The sequence below is a fragment of the Passer domesticus genome, chromosome 10, assembly GCF_036417665.1.
Source record: "Passer domesticus isolate bPasDom1 chromosome 10, bPasDom1.hap1, whole genome shotgun sequence".
Lineage (NCBI taxonomy): Eukaryota > Metazoa > Chordata > Aves > Passeriformes > Passeridae > Passer > Passer domesticus.
Genome location: NC_087483.1, coordinates 34,373,882 through 34,394,725, shown reverse-complemented (window position 1 = coordinate 34,394,725; position 20,844 = coordinate 34,373,882). Strand labels below are relative to the sequence as shown.

General features: G+C 40.5%; 1 protein-coding gene across 2 annotated transcripts; it reads left to right on the top strand.

Annotated features, from left to right (window-relative positions):
- The first annotated feature begins 1,085 nt into the window (after positions 1 to 1,085).
- LOC135309155 (protein mono-ADP-ribosyltransferase PARP14-like) lies at positions 1,086 to 20,680 on the top strand. 2 transcript variants are annotated; one of them, XM_064435105.1, is made up of 17 exons: positions 1,086 to 1,379; positions 3,525 to 3,664; positions 3,748 to 3,781; positions 4,863 to 5,099; positions 5,670 to 5,906; positions 7,008 to 9,250; positions 9,741 to 9,971; positions 10,207 to 10,428; positions 10,872 to 10,935; positions 11,898 to 12,047; positions 12,722 to 12,784; positions 14,387 to 14,554; positions 14,678 to 14,884; positions 14,966 to 15,574; positions 16,071 to 16,216; positions 17,546 to 17,720; positions 19,318 to 20,680. In XM_064435105.1, the coding sequence occupies exons 3-17, from the start codon at positions 3,760 to 3,762 to the stop codon at positions 19,605 to 19,607; spliced, it is 5,064 nt and encodes a 1,687-aa protein (XP_064291175.1). In that variant the 5' UTR covers positions 1,086 to 1,379; positions 3,525 to 3,664; positions 3,748 to 3,759; the 3' UTR covers positions 19,608 to 20,680. The 2 variants fall into 2 exon arrangements, with proteins under 2 accessions (XP_064291175.1, XP_064291174.1); XM_064435104.1 differs by lacking the exon at positions 1,086 to 1,379 and adding an exon at positions 1,815 to 2,028.
- Positions 20,681 to 20,844: the final 164 nt, after the last annotated feature.

Sequence of the window (20,844 nt, the reverse complement as noted above, 5' to 3'; positions counted from 1 at the left end):
AAACTCAGGCTGTGCATTTGTACAGCCCATCCTTCTGTGACAGCAGTGGAACTGCTCCCTTTGGTTTTTTTTTTTTACTTTTTACTATGTAAAAAAACTTTTTCAGTGGTTAGAAAAGTTCTATTTTCTAACCACTGAAAATTGCTGACTGTTGAGATCAAGTGTGTTGAAATCAATTTAACCTAGAGCTGGAGATCAAGGTATTGGTATGGGGGCCAAAAGTCTTGTTTGTACAGTGAATAAACTTATTAAATCCCTGTAACAAATACCTGTGGCCAGTGGTTCATCAGAGGAGATGGGTCCAGGTGCTTCATTGCTGCTGGTGGGTCACTGGTGCCAGTGTGACCATTCTCTCCAGGAGCCAGCACTGCATCAGGTCTCAGCTTCCCCAGTGCCACAAGAAGCTGCGGAGGACACCAAGGTGTTTTTCACCTTACAGGTGTGTAGGGCATCAAGCCTGAAGCAGAAACCTGTCACCCTGGGCTTTGTGCAGGCCATGAGTGACACATGCTGCTTTTCCAAATGGGCTTATTCTAACAGGCAAAGGCCAGAGGCAGGAGTGTACAAAGGGACTGAGAATCATTGAATAGCCTGAATTGGAAGGGACCCACGAGGATCATCAAGTCCAACTCCTGGCCCTGCACAGGACATCCCCCAGAGTCACACCATGTGCCTCAGAGTATCGTCTGAATCCTTTTTGAAGGACTTGGTGCTATGACCACTTCCCTGGGGAGCCTGTTCCAGTGCACAACCACCCTCTGAGGGAAGAACTTTTTTCCTGCTATCCAACCTCAATCTCTCCTGACACAACTTGTTCCACCCTGATCTTGTTTCTCTGGCAGCAATGATGCAAAATGTGGAATATGTAAAAACTTTCTTAAGGAACTATGTTCTTTGGTATTTGATCTTTGTACAGTCTCAAGTTTAATCAACAAAAAGGTTTCATCCAATAACAGGTAGCTAGCAAGTAAGCTCTAACTGATGTCCAGGTGTGAGGAAAACAAATAGCTTGTTAGTAAATTGCCTTGTTAAGGTTTAGGGCTCAACATGTTTCAGTAATTTGAGACTTGGGAGGAGGTTAACAAGGCTTGGGAAGAGGGATTTACCACTGATAGTGGGCACAAAGAATGCAGGATTTACAGGCTACAAGGACATTTGGCAGAAGCTACAAGATAAGGAAGGAACGAATAAAGACAACTCAGCAAGCATGCTGAATCAGCCTTTACTGGGCTAAGGTAACTCCTGCAAGGGGAGATCGTGACCACCGACTCGTGGCCTGCTGACCCAAAGAAGAGAAAGACTGAGCATGTGAACTAATTGGCATGAGCATCAAGAGAATCAGTAATCGACAGAAGATAGAATACTAATTAAAAAGCGAAGTAAGTAACCTGTAGCCAATGAACATTAATGCCACTTTTTCTTAAAGTTTAGGTAGTCGCCACGCTGGCTTTGTGGATTTGCCACGCAGGCCCCTCTCTGTGCAGAAGTGTGGATGAATCAAATGCCTCGACTCTGTGTGAGGACTGTCCTCTTGCAGAGCAGGTGGAAGAACTTCTGGGACAGCAGCGAGAGCGGCTGCCATCCCCCGGCAGAGGGGCAAGCAGGGCATTTGGGAAGGCAAGGGGGTGCCTGGGATGCTCCAGGGGGAGAGGAGCCTAAGGGCGCAGATGTGAAGCTGTGCCTGGGGGTGCCGAGGAGGCGGCCCGGGGCTGGGCTACCGCGAGAGGCGGCAGAGGAGACACGAAAGGCTCGGTTTGCCGGGAAAAGCCGCGCCCTGGTGCGCGGGGAATCGAAAGCGAAAGCGGCGGGAGCGGAGCGCTCGGGCGGCCATGGAGGGGCAGCGGCCGTGCTCCTTCCCGCTGCTGGTGCGAGGGGACTGGGGCCCCGCCGAGCCGCCGGCCGCGCTCAGAAAGAAGCTGCTCTGCTACTTCCAGAGCCAGAAGCGCTCGGGCGGCGGCGAGTGCGAGCTGCGGACCGGGAGCGGGAGCGGGGCCGGGCACATCCTCGTCTGCTTCGCCCGCCCCGAGGGTGAGCGGCCGGGCCGGGCGGATCGGGAGAGGGGACCCGGCCGGGGCAGGGGCCGGGGTTAGCGTGTGGGCTCCCTGCGGGGGTGTTGGGGCCGTAAATCACAAGTCTAAACTTTCTGCAAGTTAAAAGATACTGCTTAGTTGTTGCATACGATGTAACAATATATCCCGTCCGGCGCTGATGTGCAATATCTGTAGTATATAATGTGTCGTGTACACCCTCTCCTGTGCAGTGTAGAATAGACAATATGTAAACTTAGTGTGATTGTTACGGATGTCGTGTGCAGGTCCAAAAGCTGGACTCGATTTTTGTGGGTCCCTTCTAACTCAGAATGTGATATTTACTTATATATATGTTTAGATTTGCTGCTTAGTACTAGCCTCTGGATTGTGTTCGGCATAAAGGCTGTAAGCAAATAAATATATCTTAGGAGGAGTATATACATGCATACTCATCTTGATGCGCTGTAGTATTCTCTAAACTGCACTCGGAATAATAAATCTTATATTAACCTAACAATTAGATTAGTTACAGATATATATTAAAAATAAGACATCTGTAACATGCACATATTTTTATAGACTTGCAGCAAGCTGGAAAGGATTTAGCTGCAGTTGCGTTAAATGTATACATAGACATGCACGTATGTGCAGAAACTCACAGATACCTATACACAGTTTTTCCTTTTCTTGCCTCAACACGCTTCCCAGTTGCTGGCTCGCCCTGCTGGTGAGTTCAGGACATACAGCCCCAAGCCATTTCGGCAGTGTCTGCAAGAGGATGTTCAGGGCCTGGGGGCCGCTACCGGGACTCTGCGGGTACCACCACGAAACCCGTGACACAGCCGAGTTTTGCATCTCTGGCACTTTTTCGCGGGAGTAATGCCCTCTGCTGTTCTTCCTTTTTTTTTTTTTTTAAGGAAGAGAGCCTTGTGCATCCTGCGTCAGCGTCATGAGTTTAAAGCTCTTTCATTTCGCGGGACTGTATATCTGTACTGTATATCCTTGTTCCGGCCAAGGCGAGGAACTTTTCCAGGAGCCGGGAGTGGCACAGCCAGCTCCCAGGGAAATTCCATCCCCTCTGAGCCATGCGGTGGGGCTCGGAAAGGGAGGGAGTTTCTGTGGGTTTTGTCGAGTTCGGGGTGGGGTGAGCAGCGGGCCCTGAATCGTTCACCTGTCTTGTGCGCTGTTATCAGCACTGGTGTCGTTCCTGCTCTTTTTTCTTACTTCGTTGCTCTTTGTAGTTTATTGTTCTCATCTCTTCCTGTAATGCTTAACGTTTTTGTGCCTTCAGTTCTCCTTTCCATCCTGCCACGGCGGGGGGAAGGAGAAGGGTAGTGAGCTAGTGGAGAGGTCTGGCTCCTTTCAGTGGAAACAATAAATTGCAGAATACCGTTCTTAAGCATTATGACAGTGCCATAATGGTGGGAAAGTGCCATGCAATGTAAAGCTGTGTTTCCATTCAGATTTTCACAGAGCTTTTTTGGTTTTATTTAGTCAAGCAACGAGTTCTTGAGAGAGAGTCTCATCAATTGCATTTGGAGGGAGGAGGAAAATTGAGGTTGATTGTCACAGAGCCTGAAACAGCGCAAGCTACTAAAGAGGAAACATTTGAAGAAAAATCAGTTCCCACAAAGGTGAATAAAAATTAGCCAGAGCTTTGAAATAGTGGTGAGAGTGTCCAATCTGTCACTGATATTTGGCTTTCATTTTATTTTAGGCTTTGGATGACATGAGCAGCCTTCAAACAAAAGGTAAAATGTTATCCATCACTCTATGTGCTGATTCTTCATAAAACAAAAATGTTGGTGCTTTTCTCCACAGATGGCTTCCAGTTCTCCAACTTATCATCTATTTTGTAGTTTTACTAGAGAGGAACCTGGAAATCTTCAGATCCTGCTCTCAATTGCTTCATTGGGTCAGCCTGGCTTTCAGTTTTGGCTTTGTGGTATTTTCTTCATTGGACAGAGTGGAGGAGCTGACTCCTTCAGCAGTGTAGAAATTAGTAACTAGTATCAGAAGAACTGTGGCTTCTTATTTCTTTAGTTTTCTTCTTGTTGGTGGTGCTAGGCCTTCAAAGGCAGTTGTCTTTGGAGATGGTATGGGTTTGGTGTCAGTAGTTTTTGTACCTCAGTGAGCAGGCAGAGCCAGCCTGTTGGTCGTTCCAGTTTGGAGGTTCTCTCACACCTCTGCCCTCCTCTGTCTGCAAAGCTGGTGATGTGCTTGCCTCTGGCAGACACTGGACTTCTGGGATACTCAGTGGGCACCTCTGATATATTTTCTATTTGCAAAATGCTGTTGCATCCCTGTCAGCCCTTTGTGCACACGGGCCCCCCAGCGCTGTCATGCTGCACTGATGGCAGGGCACAGTGGCCTTCAGGAGGCTTTACATCAAGTCACACAAAGCTGCTTGTGGCCTCTGGTGCCTGTGGATGTCCTGAGCTATGTTTGGGCTTGTTTTGCCTGCATGGGGCTAAGAAACAGATGCAGAGGCTGCAAGGTCTCTCCCAGCCCTTACTGACATCTGAGCAGATGTGGTCTATTATCTCAATGGACTTTAGTTTTGTTTAGTCTCTGACCAGGTCAAAGTCATACCAGTGACATAGGACTTGTTTATTCAGGTCTGGTTTTGTGCCACCAAAGAAGCTGCTTGCAGCCCTGCAGAATATTGTATCTGGGCTGTTTTGGATCTCAAAATGTTCAGTGGTACCCTGCAGTATTTATTTGGTTAGCAATCTCCTTTCTTGGGAAAGGAAAGAGAGAAAGGGTAAGAGGAATCTGTTTATTCCAGGAAATGTGTACCAACATTTTATGTGGCTTATCTTTCTGCTGCAGATGATACAAAAGCCTTGAAGAAAGCTGAAAGTTTTGCTCCAAACAGTGAACTCCAGGAGGAGGTTGACTCTGCAGAGGCCTCACCTTCGGTGGTACTTGAGAACATAGAGAGATGCAATCCAAAGTGCTTACAGCTGCTGTTGGAGAACATCAGTGGCCTGTCTGCAGATGCTGACTTTACTGTTGAACTGATACCTGAAATAAATGTTGCTGTAGTAACCTTCATAAAAAATATTGGTAAGATAGGATGACACCATTATTAATTTCCATGTATAAGTATGAGTAATAGCTTTCAGAGCTTGATTCCTCTCCCATTAGAGATCCAGACGGTTTAAAAAAGCACCTGTATTGCAGTCTCTCAAGAAAAATATCTTCTATGCAGCCCCAAAAACTGTGATCCAAATGTTACACTGAAAAAACAAAATAGTGGCATCTTTATTAATTGAAATTGTATTAGAATGTTTTTTTGTTTCTATCTTATTTTGGATTTGATGAAGAAGCATTTAAAGTGCACTGAGTGTGGGAATTATATAAAGTCTCCTTGATAGGCAGGATACTGGATACTTCTTAGAGAAGACAGAATCCTTATGAGATGGGAAAAGAGACATAATGGTAGTGAATAGCAGATAGTAACATGGTTGTGTGCTTTTCCCCTTTTTTTTACAACACAGAGTTATTTGGCACCAGAGACAGTTTTGTTCCAAATACAGGGAGTAGACTGTGCTCATTTCTCTGCCTGAAGTGATAGCCAGGGCTGATAATGACACAGGAAAACACGGTCAGTTCATGCTGCTCTGCTGTTTACAGATACTAAGGAATTCGTTGAAAAATGTTCACAGCACAAGAGAGTCAGAGAATTCAAAATTACTGCCCGGCTTCTTGAATCAACACAGAGCATCAAGGCTGAAAACCTACCAGAGAGCATTTCCACAGACTACCTCACCGTGTACTTTGAGAGCGCGCGGAACGGAGGGGGGCCCGTGTCGGATGTCCAGCTCTCCTCCGAGGAGAACTCAGCCCTCATTACATTCTGTGACCACAAAGGTAACTCTGTCCTTTGCCTGACCAAGGTACTCACAGGCAGATAACCTGCAAGAAAGTGACTGAAAATATGGGCATTAGGAGAAGCCTGGCTTTCTGTTGCTGAAGTCAGTGTGCACTGTCCTGTTCCTAGGAAGTGCTCTGGGTGTAGAAATACTGCTGCATGTCTAGGGCTTCAGCATCTGTTGGGGGGGGGTGGTTTGTTTGTTTGGTTTGGTTTTTGTTACCAGAGATTTATTTTAATATCTGCATTGTCCATGGGTTTTTCTCACTGGTCTTCTTTCTACGTTTGGAGAGGTTTTTATATGCAATATAAAATTAATGATACTTGCAGGCAGAGGGACAGAGCAGAATCTGGTAATGACTTAGTGTCAGTGACACAATTAACTTTCAGAAACAAAATAAGGTCAAATATCCTCATTTCAAGTTAATGAAGTCAAATATCTTCATTATCAGGGAAGAACAGAGCTGAAGAACAATCTTCTTACTATTTCTTGCATTCCTCGAATCACTGTCAGCTTTTTGTGCCAGTGCAACTTCTGGTAAATATCTGTTAGGAGACTCCTGGCTTAATAAATTTACTTTGAGAAAAAACTTTGTCTGCCAGGTGATTTTTCTCATGACTTTCAGGATTTTCTGAAGAATATTTTGTACATTAAATTAAAAAGTAATTTGGATGATTCTAACAGGATTTTAAGTTATATATATTATAATTTTTTTGCTTTCTCCATTCCAACAAAAATGAAAAAAAAAAAAAAAGTAAAACTGCACTGGCACTAGGAGTTTTATTTTAAGTTGAGAGTAAGGAGGATTTCAAAGTAGTATGTTGATAAGGCCTTGCTCTGTGGTAGAGTTTCCTTAGGAAACGAGCAGGGTGTAGTTCTGCATGGGAATGCAGGCATGAGCATATTTACCAAACAAGTTGGAGCCAAGGCTTTTACCTTGTTCCCTACAGAGTAGTTTGAAAATCAGAAAGACATAAAAGCAGCTCTTTGAAATGAAAGAAAAGGAAAAATCAATGTAGTAGTTCTAAGAACAGAGACATTTGCCTGATTTGAAGTTAATTATATATGTGTGTTTGTACATATGTGCACTGACTTTCAGATCTAACCATGGTCTTGGAAAAGAAACATTTACTGGAACAGACGGTGATTTCTGTGCATCCATATTACCACTCCCTGGGAACAGCTCTCTATGGAAAAGAAAGACCAGCTTTCAAGATGCCAGACCCCGTTGGGGTGCCACTAGACCCGTATGTATGGCAGTTTTTACAAAGGCATGCCAATCTGATCCAGGACATAAACCAGGAAATGGCAGTTTGCCATTCTGAGCTCAAATGGCCCCAAGAAGACTGTGCAAACCCCGAAGTTACGTTGTGCCCATCATCATCTCTCTGCAAGCAGAAAAAGGCAATGACTAAGTTGCTCAAGACATGGCAGCAAGATGCTTCCACTGAGTTCTCACGTATCATGGCACGTTACATAGCTATAAAATGTAAAGTCAATTCATCAGGTTGGGAAGATGTGAAAAAAAGATTGTTGAAAGATGTTGCTCTGATCATAACCGATATTTCTGAGGAGATGGTGGTGCTTGCAGGCAGCAGAGCAGCAGTGGACAGTGCAGAGAAAGAAGTGAGGGAATGCATGAAGCAAAGTGAAAGGGAAAAACAGAACATAGAAATTTCTGTGTCGGTGATCCCAGGGAAGTATGCTGTGCTGCACAATGCTGGGTTAGAAGAGAATATTCAGAAGGAATATCCATGCCTAAAGCTCTTTTATGATGACAAAAAAAAGACTGTTCAGTTGTGTGGATTACCGGCAGAAGTATATAAAATCAAAGCTGAGTTACTGGAAAAGGTATTGAGTATGCCACGTACATCAGTTACCATTGACCCCCATGTTTTCCACTATCTACAGAGTGTCGATAATAGAAAAACATCAGATATGTTATTCATTAGGGAAAAAATTAATGCTTTTTATGAACTTCAGGATGATACTGTGTTGCTCTATGGAGATGCTCACAAAGATCTTCTAGAAGCAGAAAAGCAAATAAAAACAGGTTTAGAATACAAGTGCATCAACGTGGAGGATGGTGAAGTCATTAAAAATGATCAGTGGAATCTTCTTCTTCTCAACTTGCTCAAGACCTATAATTCTTCCCAGGAAATTGTCATCACTTGGCAGTCTGTTGGAAAAGAAAATAAAATGATTATTGCTGGCTTTTCTAAGGCTGTAACAGAGGTTTATCGGAGACTTAATGCTTTCGTAGATAGAAACACAATCATTGAAAAAGTAATCCCAGCTAAATCAGAGGTAATAGTGCAGTTTGTAGAGAATGAGAAGTCTGGTGTTTGTGAAGAATTGAAGAGGAAAGGTGTGACAGTACGTTTTGACACCAAGACACCATGTATTTCTCTGAGGGGACCAAGAGCAGAAGTGCCAGAAGCATTCATCAACTTTGAAAAAGCTGTCTTATCCCTTTACTCAAAAAATGTGCCAATTGATAAACCAGGGGCAAAGGAGTTCTTCACTGAGAGGAAAGATTTATGTATTTTAGAAGCAAAACAGAAATTTAGGTGTTTCATTAGGATTAAGGAAGAAGAAGAACAACAGAAGGGTGGAAAAGCTGGTGAAAAAGTGAAAAGAAAAGTCTACTATGAAAAAAGCCTGCCAGGTGGAATTATGGTAGGAGTGTATAGAGGTGACTTGTCTGACTACCCTGTTGATGTTGTGGTGAATGCATCTAACGAAAAACTAAAACACTCTGGTGGCCTGGCAGAGGCACTGTCAAGAGCAGCTGGGCCAGCGCTGCAGGAGGAGTGTGATGAGCTGGTGAAGAAGCTGGGAAATTTGCAGCCTGGCTGCGCGGTGATCACACGCGCCGGGAAACTGCCCTGCAAGAACGTCATTCACGCTGTTGGGCCCAGGTGGAACGAGAGGGAATCACAAAAGTGCATGTGGTTGTTGAGAAAGACAGTGAAAAAATGCCTACAACTAGCTGATATATACAATCATTGTTCCATAGCTCTGCCTGCTATAAGTGCAGGGATTTATGGCTTTCCACCACAGATTTGTGCGGATTCAATTGTGTCCTCCATCAGGGAGACCTTGGAAGAACTCAGGGAGGACAGAAACTTGAAGGAGATCCATCTTGTGAGTAATTTAGAAGAAATCGTTCAGGTTCTGAGTGAGACAGTAAAAAAAGTATTTTCAGCTAAATCATTTCCCCCCAAACGGCTGGTGCAGAAAAAAAGCCATACGGAGAGTAGAAAAGGGGATTTGAATATGGTTACAACAAATGAAGGACTTTGCATCCAAGTGGAGAAGAAGAATATTCAGGAAGCTGTGGTAAGTCTTTACTTTTCTGACTCCTTTCTAACTTGATGGTAAGGTCTTTAAATGAAAAAGGACAGACATTAGGTTTTACAAGTACTTGCTACATAAGGAGAGAACAGCTGTGTGCTAGCTAAACAAGGATGCAAGCTTGCAAAACTTGAATGTAGGTTGAAATCTGTCACTGCAGCCACTTAAAGAGGGCAGCTGTGATTTTCAGGATGTTTCAATTCCCAGCTACATCTTTTTTGTTTTCTAGATCCAAGACCAACATGTAAAAGAGTAGGCTTTTTCTTTCCTAAAGGGGAAATACTGAAGTACTTTGTAAAAGTAACTATCTTGGTTGGATATTAGGGGAAATGGGTACCTGTCTGGGCTGCTGTTTTGGGTATCCACTGGCATCTTGTTTCTTTTGCTGTGTGTCACATTGGTAGGGCTTTTAACCTTGGTGCATATTTTTGCTTGAATTCTAGCTGTAGCTGTTTTCATTGTAATCTTGTTGCAGACGGATGTTGTTGTCAACAGCGTTGGCACAGACCTGCTCTTTGGCGAGGGGCCTCTTTGCAAAGCTGTGCTGGAAAGAGCTGGGCCAGCTCTCAAAGATGAGTTTGACACCAAGAAACAAAGTCAGGTTGCTGGTCCTGGGAGTGTGGTCTGCACCAGTGGATGTGCTATGGCCTGCAAGTCCATCTTTCATGCCATAGTACCCAAGTGGGATGGACGACAGGCAGATAAGGTATATTTTAATTATTAACCCCCCCATCCACCCCAGCTACATATTTGTTTAGTACCTGTCCTGAAATTTCAGGTTTAAATATAGTTAATTTAGATGACTTGACTCCTTTTTCTTCCATTGGAGTGACCTTAAAGATGCCTTGATGCACTCAGAGCTGCTTATCATACCAGTTTCTTTGGAACTAATAATAAATTATGCCTTTAGGGAAAAAAAGTACCTTTGCTGTGTTTTACAGGACCTAGAAGATGCAATCAAATTCTGCTTGAAGAAAACTGAAGAACTCGGACTGAAATCAATAACTTTCCCAGCTATTGGGACTGGAGGATTTGGATTTCCTAAAATCATTGTTGCTAAGTTAATGTTTGATGTGGTATTCAAGTTCAGTAGTAGTCACACTCTGAAGAATCTCCAGGAAGTTCATTTTCTCTTGAATCCACAAGATATTGATAACATTCAGGTAGTTCTTCTCAGGACAAATGTGTCTTTGTAACATACTGCTCTAGTTACACTTTAATAATCTGTTTTACTTATACTGCTTTCTAAGGGAATGATTTGGCACTTTCTTGCTGCCGTGGGCCAGTGACAATGGGATGTCTTTCCACTGTCTCTGAAATACAAACTCTCAGCAAGCAGAAGCTGTGGACAAAATTTGTCTTGCTGTTGGCACTGTAAAAGCCTGTAGATGCTTCCTCATCTTTTGCCAGAATTGTTCTGGGAATGCAGAGCTATCTCTTATCACACTGCTCACACTGGGTCTTCTGCTGTTATTAACACTTAAATATGACTGTAAAGTGTGTGAGGTGTCTCCGCAAGAGCTACAAGACTGTTAATGTTAATTACAGAAACATTCAGTGTACATACTGTGAAATACTATCTTGGATCCTTTTCTTCTTTTCTTAGGCTTTTACCACTGAACTACAACTTAGGGCAGGTGAAAGTTGCAATGCTGCAGCAGCAGAGCCAAGTAAGTTGTGTAGGGGTGGGACAGAATGCAAATGCTGTTAAGTGGTTTTATGTGTATCAGGAAACAAAATAAATATCATCAGGGCACAGGGCATTTTTTTCCTCCTAATGGAGTTGCTTTCTTAAATGTCATTTGTAAAATTCTTAGGGAGGAATTTCTTTTGTTGAGGGCATGCTGAACTCTTAGTGAAGCTAGTCTTACCAAAGCAAAAAGGGTGTTCTGATAGGAAACACCCTTTGTCCTGCTTAAAGGCTATGAGAACTTGCAATCATTTGGCCAAACAAGCCATAAATAACATGTATTTCTGTAGCTTTAATCTCGTACATAAATGCATTTATATATACAGAGTGGATAATATCCTTTCCGTTTATTAATTGACAATAGTGGGACACAATAGCCAAAACATGAGTGTACTTCATCAAGGGCAGAGGCTTATTTGTAAGGATATAAAGCTCTTCCTTCTCTCTGATACTTGCTGAGTATCAGAGAGATGAAGTTAAGAGTGGGCAGATAAAATATGAGTTAGGCTAGATAAGTTTAGACTAGAAGAAAGGAATAGTTTTGTATCCATGAAGGTAAATATGAAATAACTTACAAAAGGGATATGATCTGATCTCCATCACTGGCAACACTTAAGCTGGATGCTCCATTTCTTTTAAGAATTAATTCAGGAAACTGTTACAGAGCTGGTCAGATCAGATAAACCCTGAAGCCATTTTCTGAATTAATATCGAATAAATTTACAGGAATACAAATGGTTTCACTTTCAGAGCACAAACAGGAAGAATACTGTGCCTCTCAGCTTTCAGAAATGGAATAAAGAGAAAAACAGAGACACTCTACATTCATCACACTGATCTAGAGTATATTCCTTAAAAGGATAAGGAGTTTCAATCAGTGGAGGAGAATAATACTCCAAACTAAAGGAGAAGTGATGTAATGTATTTTTCTTTGCCTTGCAGGTTTCGTTAGGCCTGTTTCTGCTGAGCTATTGGGAGTTCATGAAATGAAGATTGGTTCCATCACACTGCAAGTAATTAGTGGAGATATTACCAAGGAAGATACAGAGGTTATTGTAAACATAGCAAATCAATCATTTGATGCCAAAACAGGTATTATTGAATATGTAGTTCCTTAGCAATAAATCTGGGTTAGTTTTTAGAAGAGGGTACAGGAAGTAATTGTCCACAAGGGAAACTTCTATGAAGCATTTTTCAGATGAGTTATTTTTAGAAAGAGTTATGATTATCCAGAAATGGATCTTAAACAGGTTTTTTACACATCCTGAATATTTAATTTTCAAACAGAAGACATCTGACCATATTTTTCTTGCTTAAAACCAAAAGTGTTTAAATGGAATTTTTAGATTTAGTATAATTCTGAAAAAATGCTCTTATCCTAAAATGTTCCACTGGAAGACAAAGTTCTGGGTAAATAAATTGCCCTGTAAGAAGCAGAAGGTTATTATAAGCATGCAAGATACCAAATGATACCAGTTCAAAGCCATTGGAGAGTTTGGTGAGGGGCATATGGGTTTGGTGAGTGAAACAATGAAATAGGAGTTGTTTTTAATGACTTCTAACCAGCAGTGAAGGAAACGTTCTCTCTGCAGCCAAAGTTGTGAGTCGTGGACAGTAATTAGGGAAACTGTCACAGTTTTGAACTTTGTGGTATCTTACCATAAAGCAATTTAGGGTATGTGTAGGGTACAGAAGTTGGGTAGAGTTTTGAGTAGAGATATTGAGGAGACTTAATGAATATGTGTGCTTTTCTTGTGTGATTTAAGGGGTCTTCAAAGCAATTATGGATGCTGCTGGTTCCCAGGTAGTAAATGAATGTGCTCAATATGGTATGTTAAAGCCTACTATTTTTTTGATAATTCCTTTTTTTGTTGCTGTCATTCTCTCTGAAAGCTTAAAGTTGTTTTATAATTCTCTACTCTGACATAATTATTTTATCTGAATAATACAGCTTTCACTTTTATGAACTTTGAAAAGTCCCCTTCTTGTTTTGACATATTGAGAATTTTTTCTTTTTGTAGTTGTTTAGCAACAACTAAAACATCTGTGTGTTATACACTTTGTTCTCATACTGGATCCAAAACACAGCCCTGAACTAGCTACTAAGAGGAAAACTAACTCTATCCCAGCTGAAATCAGGAGAACCCTGATCATAAGTTCTTCCACAGTCTCCAGACCAGTAGAGCAGTAAAATTTGAGCTCACTGTGGTTGGCCTCTACAAGCACAGAAAGGGATATTTTAGATGCATAACCCCAATGTGCTTGCTCTGAGTCTGGAAACTGATTTTCAAGATGGAGTTTCCTGGATTTTTTTCCCAGCCTTTGGCTCTGTAGGAACATTTGTACAAACACACATATATCATTAACTTCAAATCAGACAAATGTCTCTTCTTAGAACTATTACACTGATTCTTATTTTCTTGTTCTTTCATTTCAAAGATTTCCAAACTACTCTGTAGGGGACAAGATAAAAGCCTTAGCTCCAACTTGTTTGGTAAATATGCTCATGCCTGCATTCCCATGCAGAGCTACACCCTGCTCGTTTCCCAAGGAAGCTCCACCACAGAGCAAGGCCTTATCAACATACTACTTTGAAATCCTCCTTACTCTCAAAATAAAACTCCTAGTGCCAGTGCAGTTTTACTTTTGTTGGAATGGACAAAACAAAGAAATTGTAATGTTGGCAGGAACTTAAAATCCTGTTAGAATCATCCAAATTACTTTTTAATTTAATGTACAAAATATTTTTCAGAAAATCCTGAGAGTCATGAGAAAATCACCTGGCAGATAAAGTTTTTTCTCAAACTAAATTTATCAGTCTGATCTCAGTGCTTACAGACCATCTTACAGTCATTACTTTTGTGATCTGTCAGGTGGACTGGAACTCTGTGCTCATCAGTCCGTTCATCCTCACAATATTGACTCCATTTTGTAAGCAAACATGAGTGCTCTGAGAAATCACAAACATCTTTTTAAAAATTCCATACTGTTCTTAAATCAGTTGGTCGTAATTTAATGATATTATTTTAACCACTCAGCTCTGCTGCAGTATAAGAATTCAGGCTTTTAAGGAATAAGTGGAATAAGAAAGGTTTTCACATATAAATTAATTTGGCATGCTTTTAAATAGAAGTGAGATGTATTCAAGGTCATCATAAATTCTTATCTTGTACTTAACAGGAAAATACTTTGTAGCAGAGGAAATTAGAAAATTAGAAAACACACGTTTACTTGAATAATTTCTCGAAGAAACTCTGTAGATTATTTAAAAAGAAAGCCAGAATTAAGTAAACCCCCAATAAAATAGCTCACAGTGGATTTCTTTCCACTTTTTCCACTTCTCTTGTAGTACCAATATAACAGAAAACACTACCAAAAGAGATTGCCACTTTGTAAATATTATGTCTCTTTCTTTATCTCCTCTCTTCCAGCTGGGCAGTCTCAAAATGGCTTTATTACTACTCAGGGTGGGAACCTGCTGTGCAGTAAAATCATCCATTTGATTACTGATAACCAGGTGAAGAGTCAGGTCTCCAAAGTGCTTCATGAGTGTGAACAAAAGATGTACAAATCTGTTGCCTTCCCAGCTATTGGAACAGGTTTGTGTTTTCTTGGGAAAGCAATGTGTGATGGGGGTAGTTCAGAAACAGACAAACTTCATATGGGTAATTTTGGCTTGCACAAAAATTGTTCACTGATGTGTGCCTTTTATTTTTGTTTAGGTCAAGCAGGACTGAGCTCAGCCAGGGTAGCTGATGAAATGTTGGATGCTATTGTGGAATTTGCAAGACAAAAATCAGTACAGCATTTACAGGCAATTAAGATCGTGATCTTCCAGACACATATGCTCACAGACTTTTATGAAAGCATGAAGAAAAGAGTAGAACCAGATTCCTCCACAACAGAATCATGGTTATCCATGTTTAAATGTAAGTTGTTTTCTGTGTGCATGGGCAAATAAAATTGAAGTTCTTTTATTTACAACTAATAATTTATGTATTTATCCACAGCATTTTTTTGGGGCAGAAAACAATCTACTGAGAAGAAGAAGCCTGTGATTTTGGAGAAGAAAGTTAGTATAGTCACATTTCAGATTTGTGGAGAAAGCCAAGAAATGGTGGATGCAACTGAGTCCTGGATAAAGGATTTAATTTTAAAGGAACAATTTGAAAACACTATTACAGATGAGGCAATTGAAAATTTTGATGAGACGCAATTTGCCATTTTGGAAGATCTCCAGAGAGGAAAGCAAGTCAACATTGAGATTTTAAATAAGCTTTCTCCCCCTCAAATTAAAATTTCTGGTATTAGCAGGGATGTCTGTTCCGTTTCTCTAGAAGTTCAAGATATGGTCCAAAAAATTAAGTCTACTGAAGAAGAGCAATTCAAGGCAGAACTTCTTTATAACCTGGTAGAATGGAGGTATCTAGGAAGGGATGATAGCTTTGTTGCTTTTGATAAAGTGACAAATATGCAGCTGGAGCATGCCAAAATGGCTAAAAAGCCATATGTGAATATCAGAATTAAAAAGAAGAACTACAAGGTGGATCTGAATACTCTAAGGGCTACTGGTGAGCAAGGAAAAACTAAAATCCTTCAACGTGTGACAAAGGATGAAGGTAAATGACACTTTTGTTAAATAAAAAAAACTTGAATAGTTATTATTGAAAGATGATTTGGATAAATGCAAGCTCAGGTATCCCAAAGTAAGATATTCCTTAGCTTTTTTCCCTTTTATTTTTTTTTTCTTCAGCCAGGAGTTTAGAGTTTCATAATCAGTGGGAAGTATGAGTGAAATCAGAACATCAGTTTTAAGTGCAAATATTGTCTGCATATATGTGACTGGTGAGCATAGATTTCATGCTTAAGTCTGACAAAGGAAGTGGTGTATGAAGAATACATAAAATTCTTCTGGGGTTTTAAAGCTTGTTTTAGTTAGAGATTGGTATGGGGATAATATAGCCTTTATAGTGCATTACAGAACCAGTGATGTTTGGAAGAGCAAGAGATCTTGTTGAATGAAGTATTGCAGAAGGTACTGTCCTCTTTGTCCTCTGTGCACACGGTTTGTGAGATGTGCCTGTCTGTCATAATAATGCAACCTCTGTTTTGCAGATATGCAGTCAATAGAGCTCCCTAAGGAGTGGACAGACATGCAGAATGAACGGGTCAAAGTGGTGCAGCTCAAGCCATCACATGCTGAATATATAACAGTTGAGAAGATGTTTAAGTCAACATGTGCTAATTTTAACATAGAGAAGGTGATACCATATGGGGTGGGGACGGGGGAAAATGTAAATGCTTGGGCAAGAAACAATAGACTTCCTAAATATTTGCTTATAAGATGTCTGCAAGGCAATACACCTTTTGTATGTCAGTCTCCCCAGCACTGCACAGGGTGAATATAAATCAAAGCAAGTTTCCTAAGAGCTATTCTGCCATTTCTGCCATCTAATGGTGCAAAACCAGTGACCGTCAGTCTTCAGGCTGCCTCTTTGTTCAATTAATGTGGTACTCTCTAGTTAATATGGTGTTTCCAATTAGGGAATTCTGTATTGAAATGGAGACATGAGCAAATGCATTCAGAATACGAGGAAAAATACAAAGTCCTTGCAAACTGACATAAAGCTTTGGACTAATTTACAACTTCTCTCCTGTCATCCCAGAGCCTTTCAGGCTTGGCTGTCAGTTTTAACCAGTGTCAGTATTTGATCCTGCTTATTTAGAAACCTGCTACACAATGCACAGAGATTTAATTGCCAGGGAGAAGATGGAGTTGTTCTGAATCAAGAGAAGAGATAAATAGTAGAAAATACAATCAAATTAGGAGTGAGAATGTGTTTAAAAAAATTTTCTTCCATCCTGAGCTTCAATGAGCATGGTCACGAAAACACACAAAGAGAACAAAATATTCATGTATTGCAGAATAAAATCAAGTAAAGACATGTCTTTTTCTGTTAAAAATGGAAAGCTGTTACAGAAATGCCTTTAAGATTATACTTTGATGCAGAGACACTGCTTCCCCTTAAGCTATATTCATATTTTTGGCATAGGGAGCCAGCAACATCCATCCTCCCACCAAGTGATTTTTATATAGTTGTTTCTTACGGGTTGCTAAGCTACACATTGGAAGCAATTTTGACTTGCAAGCTTAGATCTAGAAGAGAAACTTAAACTCAACCTGATACTTTTGCTACACTCTGTGCTTTAGTGAGAAAATCATCAGTAAAGATGATTAGGATGTATAGAAGGCATCTTACATCATTGCCTCTAGCAGTGGTACAGCAGCCTGTTTCTAGAAATGACAGTGCACAGCTACCATGACTGCTGGGTACCTGGTACACTAGGCAAGACAAATGTGTACCCAAAATTACTGAGCTTGAAACTCTTATGAGCTGCTTTGGTTTGTGATTTTTCAGGACGCCTACATATTCAGTTCCTCTACCCAAACCTCATGCTGACAGGACATAGTGAAAATTACTGTAATTCTTCCCGTTTGATTTCATTTTAATGATTTCCTGCCATGATAAATATTCATCCCTACCCTATTTATCCCTAGTATAAATATAGTTAATTTTGTAATTTTGCAGATTGAAAGAATACAAAATCGCATCCTCTGGCAGACGTACCAATTAAAAAAAAAAGCTATCTGTAATAAGAACAAAAATCAAAATAATGAGAAGCTGCTATTTCATGGGACAGCTGCATCCTCAGTGAGGTTGATTAACTCCTATGGATTTAATCGTGGATATGCTGGAAAGAATGGTGAGTCATTATCCAAATCAGTTAATTTCCTAGACGTGTATGAGTGCTACGGGGTGTCTGCATTATAGTGCTGTCAGCACAACATGAAAGCTGAAAGAAATTAGAGAACACAATAATAAACAACTCCTGAGATTAATCTATATGGACAGAGGAATTATTCTGTTCACTTAATCACTTGTTGCTGGATGCCACCATGTAAAGGATATCAAAAAGAGTTCTCCTACTCTGAAATGATGCCTGGGCACCTTCTGGGAATTGTTTTGTATCATTTACCTAGAGAAAAGAATAAAGAACACTGTTCAACATTCTCAGCTGAGGTAACAGCTACTAGCTGATGGTATCTCCTCTCCTCTTAGAAAAAGACAGGTAGCAAAGTAGAAATGCAAATACTTCTCCTGTTGCCTCCAAAGATTAGGACAATGTAAGATCCCACATCCGTACCAATTTTATGCTTACAAAATCTGTGAGATCCATTAGTTAATTCTTAGCCTTTAATAGTTGTAAGAGACAACTTAAATATTTAGCATAAAGATATTCTGCAGTAGTTCAAAGCTTGTTCTGTCCACTTCTTCTAGTACAGTCATGTTATGTGTATTATTTGGCAGCACTCAAAGATGAAGAACAAGATCCAAAGAAGTGGAACGTGGACTGAATTGAGGTGTTAGTTGATTTTAGTGACCATGTAACATCACTTCTAAAATCCTTAATTTTTGTTCTTAATGTTTTCTTCCGTAAGACAGAGTTGTACATACCTAGGGCTGATTTGATATTGAGAGAGCTGGGCAGCTTAGCTCACATCTAGTTGATACTTCAGTGTGGTCTGGATCCAAAAGACATTTCTCTGGATCCTCTGGAGGTACTAAGTCTGAGATTTTCTTGAATAAATGAGGCCCAGCATACACAAAATATATGGTGGTTGTGCGCAGGTAGGAATGGCAGCCACCACTTCTGTTTAAAACATGGCCAGAGGAGATGTAGTTTTGCTTTTCTGCTCTTTGGTAGTGTCAGGAGGTTGGATTTGCTCAGGAAGCAAGAGCCCTAGATCCCCATGTCCTCTCTCTGCTTGTGGATATTGACATGCACCTTTTCATCTCAGCTGTGGTTAATGATTGGGAGGGCACACTTGCCTTCTGTCAGGCTGCATAGCCAAGCAAAAGTATCCAAAGATCAGGGCAGCCAGATAGGAAGGACCTGTCTGGCTTAAACAGCTTTTTACCAGTGTCAGAAAAAAGAAATCTGTCTTGAACAAAGACATGATTCTCCTAACTTGCTGAGAAGTGTGACTAGAAAACTATAATTACAATTATGTAGTCATAAGTGCAAAAGTCTCTGAAGAATTGCAATTTGATGGATTTCAGGCTAAACTGAGGAGCCCTTTTTTCCATAGGAAAGGGAAGTCAAAACCTGGGTGTTGATACTTACCTGCTATCTGTGTGGGTAATTCATATTTGATTCTGATACAAAGGATTAGTACTAGAATTTTGTGTTTGAAGTCTAATCACAGTTATAGATTCTGCAGTGTTAAAAAGGGAATTTTAGAGATTATGAGGAGAATAAGAATACTAACTGTATTTGAAAATGTTGTTTTTCCTAACAGCTGCAGCCATTGGAGATGGAACCTACTTTGCTGTCAGTGCAAGTTACTCTGCTCAGGATACTTATTCCATTCCAGATGTGAATGGCAAAAAACACATGTACTTGGCTCGGGTCCTAACTGGGCAGTACTGTGCTGGGAGAGCAGGACTAAAGGATCCACCACCAAGGAGCCAAGCAGACACTACTGACCTGTTTGACAGTGTGGTTGATAATGAGCTTAATCCAAATATGTTTGTCATATTTAGTGACATTCAGGCATATCCACAATACCTTATTACTTTCAAGAAGTAGAATGATCTTAATAGTCTGCAAAATTTTAGTGCCTTTTATATTTTAAGAATTTACAGAGCAATTTTAAAAATTCTTTTTACATCTAGGTTTCTTCTTTATTGGTCCATCCATGTGTTGAAATATGTCTTGAAATTATCAACAGAAGGACTAACATAAGCAAATATTTTAGAGCATGCTATTTCAGTACTCGCATCTCAAGTTCACTTATGCAGAGATGTAGGCAAGAGCTGTGAGAACAAATTTAACTTCTTCCTTCACAAAGCAGAGGGGAGTGGTAGGAGAGGAAGCTGCTCTGCCTTACCTGTGGCCAGCAGTAAGAGGTGTGGGGTAGGTCAGAGCACCTCTGCATTCCTCCATCCAGTAGTCACCATAAAGCACCTTCTTGTGAGGATTTATTTAAAATGTTCTGTGCTGAGGGCATCTGAAAGGGCTTTTGCAATCAAAGCAGTGCTGTGATTCTAATTACCTCATCCATCAGCAGAGTTTTCAGTCATCCTTATGTATCCACTCAGCCTTGTTGGTGCTAAAAATCTGGAAGAATGCCAATATGAACATGCACTTTGCATTTATTGTTTCAGCCCCCTTATCTACCTGTCTGTTACCCTGGCATACTTTAGTTATTACTTGGATATAAATTACTGTATTCATACCCATTTCTTAGAGGAATTTTCTGTAGCCCCCCCCTGTTACTTCCAGCTTCCACAGGGTAATTGCTTTTGCAACTTTCAAGGTTGTTAAAGAGGGACTTTAAATTCTTTTCAATAGTGAAGCATTAACCCTTCTGTAGCATCACAATTTGCAGAGTCAACTGCAGAGGCATAAGTCAGTTTACATGCTTAAACAACTTGAAAATTTTTAAAATTCTCTAAAAACTGTAAATAATAGCATCTTTGCAAGTAGTACTTTTAATCACTTTAAACTGCCAATCAAGAGCCATATACACAAGTTTAATAAAAGTAGTTTCAAACAGCTACATTGTATTGCTGAGCTGCAAGAGGAAGACACTTCACTTTAAAGTGTTGCTTCATATTTGAATTTGTTACAGTGATGCAATAAAGACTTCAAAGACAAAATGGTTTTCTTGTATTTTCTGAGTAACATGACTTGTGCATGCAAATTTCAGGTGAAATTATTCTGCCTCAGTCAAAAAAAAAACCAACCTGTGCTGCAAATAGCTGCCACAATGTCTCAAAACTTTGTCATGATGTTTTCATTTCTTGCAAAGAGGAGAAGGGTT